The 6,514-nt window shown below is 38.6% G+C and overlaps 1 protein-coding gene and 1 non-coding gene across 2 annotated transcripts in view; one reads left to right on the top strand and one right to left on the bottom strand.

Moving 5' to 3' along the window:
• Positions 1–489: 489 nt before the first annotated feature.
• TRNAK-CUU lies at positions 490–562 on the bottom strand. The gene has a single exon. It is a non-coding gene; the product is annotated as a tRNA-Lys (tRNA).
• A 1,925-nt stretch (positions 563–2,487) lies between these two features.
• Positions 2,488–6,514, top strand: part of PSMA3 (proteasome (prosome, macropain) subunit, alpha type, 3) — a 23,573-nt gene continuing 19,546 nt past the window's right edge. Inside the window, exons 1-2 of the mRNA XM_012663787.1 lie at positions 2,488–2,690; positions 5,154–5,236. Coding sequence (XP_012519241.1) covers positions 2,670–2,690; positions 5,154–5,236 — 104 coding nt within the window. The 5' untranslated portion in view covers positions 2,488–2,669. The remainder of the gene's footprint in view (positions 2,691–5,153; positions 5,237–6,514) is intronic.

Genomic DNA, 6,514 nt, shown 5'->3' with positions numbered 1-6,514 from the left:
AACACACACACACACACACACACGAGAGAGAGAGAGAGAGAGAGAGAGAGAGAGAGAGAGAGAGAGAAGGATAAATTGGTTGTTTTTCTTCGGAGTCCTCTGGCGTCTCCAACTACTTTCACATCGGATCTCTTAAATTTTAGAAAAGCAGCCAAAAGTGGGGCACAATTTTGTTAAGATAAAAGGAAAAACTGCCCTCTACCAGCAACTGTGCAAGAACGCATAGGAACAGAAAACCAGGCTTAAACAGTGGACATTTAGTTTCCCCCGGGTTTTAAGGAGGACACTGGGGAGGGGACGTGTGCTCTCAAGTGCGCAAGCACAGTTTGCGATCTGTTTCGTTTTCAAAATGAAGACTTTTTTCCAGAGATCTGGTTAATATTGAAAACGTTTAAATTAATTTTGTGTAAAAACCCTTCTTAGTTTAAATGCTTTCAAGAAACCATAAAGTTTTGGAGCAAAATTGAGTCTCCTGACAAAACACAGCATCGCCCAACGTGGGGCTCGAACCCACGACCCTGGGATTAAGAGTCCCATGCTCTACCGACTGAGCTAGCCGGGCGCTTATAAAGAACACTTATTTTTTTTTCTCTTGATGAGTGTTTAAATACATTTGATTGCAACTCCCCATACTATGTTTTATTTCTAAAAAATAATTTGTAACATACTTCGAAGTCGGCGCTTCAGCATTATTTTAAAAACGTTTTAAAACATAATTGTGCTTATATTTAATAATTTTTATTATGTATGTGTCCGAAGATCACTGAAAGCTTATGCAAGTCTTTCTCCTTACAGTCATTTAATCTTTTTTATGAAGCGGTTTAAAGTATTTACGGCTCAATATGTTATCTTCTTTACATAAACGTGTGTCAAGGCTACCCAACTTCTGTCAAATGGCATGCTGGATTCCTACATGTTTGGGCTCCGCATTAAAAAACAAAGTCCAACCTTTAAGAGGTTAGTTTCACTGAAGAACAGCGGGGCTTACCTATTTTTTTTTTAGGTATAGCTGATTAAAAGAAGTTAAACTGAGGAAAAGGGATTTCGATTCAATTAAAATAAGGTCTCTTTCGAGTAACTGTCTGACAATGAGATAGGATGCTCAGAGGTGGTTATTATTCTGCTCAAATGACAGAAGCTGTGAGGAAAGAAATATAGTCTATGAAACTAATGGTAAAGAATTTTAATTCTAAGAGGCAAAGAGAACAAACTGATTTTGATCAAATTATGATAGGAGATAATGGAATAGACTCCTATGAAAATATATGTATTCTGAGATACTGGTGAACCTTTCAAGATAAAGAATTCTGCACATTTCTGTAATAGTGGACTAGATAGAGGATGATGTTTATCATACTGTTCAGAACTGCAAGTTAAAGTCTAATTGTAAACTTGAAAATAACAAAAAATTCTTAGGATACTATCCCTAAAACACAGTATTTGGAGTGTCATATTTCCTGAGGTATTCAATTAAAAAATAATAAGATGTCATAAAATATGTTTAGATTCCTCAAAGTACACGTAGGAGTTAAATATTTAAAATTTTAAAGCTTAAAATATTATTACATTATTAACAAATTTGTTTGCAATTACAAACTGTTACAAACTGGGTTTTTGTGATTATTTTATAACTTGGCAGAATGTAACTGGTAAGTGAATTTGATGATTTTTTTTTCATATTAAGCACATTTATTAAGTACCTACCACGTGCAAAGCACCGTGTTGGGTATTCTAATAGAAGGATAAAACAGACTCTGATAGCCTCAAAAAGCTTATCACCCTGTAAGAAAGATGTGTAAATTACATACCGCTTTCATATGTACTACTTCCCAAAGTAATTTGGAGCAAGTTGGTTAAAACAAACAAACAAATCCATACCTATGCCATTTAAGTCTTGTAATGAATCACGCAAATAATTAAGAACCTGAGGCCACAATTTAATGCTAATTCCACAGGGGACGGGAGTATGCCTAGTTCATGGTTTTATTCGCAGTGTTAAATGGAGTACGTGGAATGTTAGTTCTCAATGTATCTCTTTAATCAGGATTATCTTTAACTCTACTAAAAAGCGTTATATTCCTAGAAAGAGCACTCAAGCTTTTGTAAAATTTCAAGCTGAGCTCAAAGATGATATCCTTAAAGTGCAAAGTGCTTCCCGAGAGCCTGAGGAAAGGAGGGTGAAGCAGATGCCATCAAGATACTGGTCAAAACGAGGACGTCAAGGACCAGAGGATACTTCTCTACTGCTTTCTTTGGAAGAGTATACGAACATCTCTCCTTTTTGTTTCACTAAAGAACAAGGTAAAGAGATGAGAGGAATAATATAAAAGATAAATAATAATTCCTAGATAAAGAAAGGGAACAGCTTCTCAAACTCGATGACTTAGAGTAGCTCAAAGGACTGGAACTGAAGGGTGAACACTAATCTTCTTCTAACCCCTCCTTCATTGCTTCTACACACGCGCACTACCCGCCACTCGTACCCCACCTCCTTTTCCCACAATACTTTTCGTTCCAAGGGCTAGAGCCCAAGGAACTAGTCGCACAGACAAAGACCATTGGTTGAAGTACAGCCAATGAGAGGGCCTATTACTACTCTGCGCCGTGCTGTTGGGTAGGGGAAGTGCCTTAGGCCTGGAAGCCTTGCGCGTTCCGTTGGTTTTAGCACGATGAGCTCAATCGGCACCGGGGTGAGTTTGTGATCTTTTGGTGTGATAGTCTAACCTAAGGATTGGCGCTGAAGGGAACTCGGGCAGACTGAGTGGGGTGCGCGGACCCGGGATTCTCTGGGACTGCCTTCAGGTCAGGTGGGCCGCTTCCAGCTGTCTGGAGATCGGTCGTCTCTTTTCCGCTAGTGTACTAGGTAGGCCCGCGTCTCTGATGAAGGTGACTGCTGAAGATTTTCAGCCCAGGTGTAGCCGGCTTGGTGGCGCAGCAGTGAGGCTTGGAGCTGCTTTGAGTTGCTGAGTCACTTTCTTTAGCCATTTAGGGAAACCGAAAGTGGAAACTTGTGGGGCCTGAAAAAGTGTGTGAAGGGTTTGGGCAACAGTTCTCTTGAGAACCACTGAGGCGGCGCAGCTTGGGATTCCATGGTCTGAGGCTCGTGCTTTCTTTGGACCACCAGTTCCTAGGGTGCTGCTGATTCACGGGCCTTCTCTTTCTTTCCTTCTAGTGTACTGATCGACCGCTCAGCTGTAGAGTCACTGGAAACCCAATTGGGACAGAACTAATAAGAAAAGTGGTTCGAAAGCTAAATCGATGACTCTTCAGTTTTCCTTTGTTCCAGCTTCTCAACAGCACTTTTAGGCATTGAGACTTTATGTAGGAACTTAACCGCTTCAGACTTTCAATATACTGCTGAGGGTTTTGGAGTTGGACTTGTTAACTTGTTTGGCTTCCTACTTTCCTTTGTTAAACGTATTGCATATGTGCAGTCTTCTGCTTACTCCTTTTATGTACTTCTCCATACAGGAAATATAGGGTTTTTTTTAATCTGTTGGTTATTTACACAATAGTTACCGAATAATAGGTTTCTCAGTTTATTTAATCCTACTTGTTCCCAAGATTTTGATATTCAGCATTAAACCCAAATACTGGTGCTCCGAATTTGATAATAGGCAATTATATTTGGGATGGTTTAATCCATTCGTTTCGTTTATGAGATGCTAAAGTTATGTCATATTTTTTTGCGTAAGTAAATGCTCAATAAAGAATTTTAGCGAATGGACTTTACAACTACATCAATATTAACTTCAATCAATAGTGTTTCAGTCTACAAGCCTTTAAAAAATACTTGACAATATAACCATGTGGGATATTTTAGTACTACAGTGGTGGAGTTTTTCCTTTTTGCCTTTTTAACCCTGAGAGGCCGGCCCTTCTTGCAGTCAGTCTCAGGGTTCAAGAACCCCATGGTAAAGCTAACTTTACCGCCTGGCCCCAACCCTCAGTGAATCTTGAGCAGTGCCTTATATTTCAGTGCTACTAAATTCTTCTCTAAAGAAGGTTTTAGCCTGCCATGGTGGCTAACGCCTGTGATCCCAGTGCTTTGGGAGGCCAAGGTGGGAGGATCAATTGAGAACAGGAGTTGAAGACCAGCCTGAACAACATAGCAAGACCCTGTCTCTACAAAAATTAAAACTTAGCCATGCAAAGTGGTGTGTTCTGTAAGTCCTAGCTACTCTACTCCAAAGGCTGAGGAGGGAGAAGATTGCTTGAGCCCTGGAGTTTGAGGTTACAGTGAACTATGATGATGACACTGCTCTCTAACCCAGGCAACAGAGAGAGACCCTGTATCCAAAATAAATAAATACAAAATACATACATACATATGTAAATAAACTAACTCCCTACTCCATCCTGGAAGACCAAATGTAGTTTGGCCCTTAACTACCTTGCCAAGATTGCCTACGTTTTCTCCACCAGTTAACATTGCTCAAGACAGTGATCTTCTTTCTGTTCCTTGACTGTGCTAGGCTTATTTCTACCCTAATGTCTGTGCCAAATGCCAGAAAGTTTCTTCTTCTGTATCCTAAATGGCTAGCTCCTTGTCATTTAAGTTTTATTCAACCTAAATATCACTGCCCCAGCCAGGCCTCCCCTGGTGATGCAGTCTGTGGTAGTTCCTTCTGTCACTTTACTGTTTTATTTTCATCTTTGTGCCTTTTCTGGTTTATTGCTGTACCATCAGCACTTAGATTCGTGTCTGGTCTGATTTGAAATGAAGGACTTCATGAATAAGTGATCATTTTTGTATTCCCATATAATGACTAAAATATAATGGATATTCATTAAGTGTTTGATGAATGCTGAATGATTTGTTAAGTCCTTCAGTTTGTTAGTGGCACAGCTATAGCTACACATGTTCTGGCTTGGTGCTGGTTCTACCGTACAGTGTTAATTTTTTTCAAAAGTGAGTTTTGTGTTCTGACTTTACCTAGGACTTGTATCCATTGCTCTTCAGTAGCAGAAATGTAAGGTGTGTGACTTCCCTTAGTCACTGTTGGTGCTCTGACATGCTTCCCCTTCCTCTCTTAAAAGCAGAGTCATTGTTGGGATATAACACATTCCTGATTTCTAAGCCATTTAGAGGATATGCTTATTACTGCCAAAGAGTTGTTATTATAAGCTTATTGTTGCCCTTTTCCCCCTAGTATGACCTGTCAGCCTCTACATTCTCTCCTGATGGAAGAGTTTTTCAAGTTGAATATGCTATGAAGGCTGTGGAAAATAGTAGGTAAGAAATATTGTTTTACTTAAAATGATTGTTTTAACCAGGTATTATATGTCTCCTTTTATTTTTTATCTTTCTGGTAATTAGGCTTTGTTATGTTGCTTTGGCACAAATTAGTATATACCCCAAAACAATCTCTATTTATTCATTTTCAGATCTCTTTCTAGGCCAAATGTTTTCCATGAGCCCTGGCCCAATAATTCCAGTCACTTCCAAGATTATCCACTAAAATACCTATGTTACAAATATAGCGTATAAAATCACATTTGTTATCATCTTTACTAGCCATTTTCCATTTTCAAATTCTTGATTTATATCATTGTTTTCCTTGGCTATTAGATTTGTCACCTTAGTGCCTTTTATTTCTCATACATCTTGTGATTTTTTTCCTTTACAGACAGGGTCTCACCATTCACTCCAGCTTGGGTGACAGAGTGAGACCCTGTCTCATAAAAAAAAAAAAAGTTTAAGATAAAAAAAGAAGATGGGCTCTTAGAGCAAAGAGCAGGAGAGACTTGGGAAAGTTACTGTTTTCTCTCCTTTGCATTCCTGCTTTTTCATTGTAAAAAACTGGTAAGTCTTGACTAAGAAAAACTGGAGAGATATATTTTGAAACCATGTGTAACCAGAAAATTGAAGGTAAGCTGTGAGTAACTGTGTCATCTTAGGGATTTGTTTTCTATAAAGTATCTCTAATATGATTTAAAATAGTCATATTTAAACAAACATGAGGAAATATTTCTAAAAATTGAAACTTCAAAAAGGGAGCAAGAGCAAGACCCCGTCTCTACTAAAAATAGAAAAATTAGCCGGGCACGGTGGCACGCACTTGCAGTCCAGCTGCTCTGGAGGCAGAGGCAGGAGAATTGCTTGAGTTCAGGAGTTTGAGGTTGCTGTGAGCTAGGCTGATGCCACGGCACTCTAGCCCAGGTGACAGAGGAAAACTCTGTCTCCAAAAAAAAAAAAAAATAAAGGAATTTTTTGTTTTTTTCCTTAATAAAGAAAAAATAATACTAGGAAAGTTCCTCTTTTAAAGGGAGTTATGTAACCTGGTATGATAGAATACTGGATGAGGTTCAGAAGATAAATTTTCTTCCTAACTGGTACTTACTGGTAGTGTGATGTAGGATTCCTCTCTTCAGTCATCTGAGTGTCACTTTTTTGTCTGTAAATTGGTAGACATCTACCCCAATGATGAAATATATTTAAAACATTTGGAAAATGTTTAAGTGCTATGGGCACAGAAAGTAGAAAAATTAAATTGTATATTAATTTTCTTAA

Source organism: Propithecus coquereli, unplaced genomic scaffold (assembly GCF_000956105.1).
Source record: "Propithecus coquereli isolate 6110/MARCELLA unplaced genomic scaffold, Pcoq_1.0 Scaffold83, whole genome shotgun sequence".
Taxonomy (NCBI): Eukaryota; Metazoa; Chordata; class Mammalia; order Primates; family Indriidae; genus Propithecus; species Propithecus coquereli.
The sequence above is the reverse complement of the archived record's forward strand: the minus strand, read 5'-3'. Positions and strand labels throughout refer to the sequence as shown.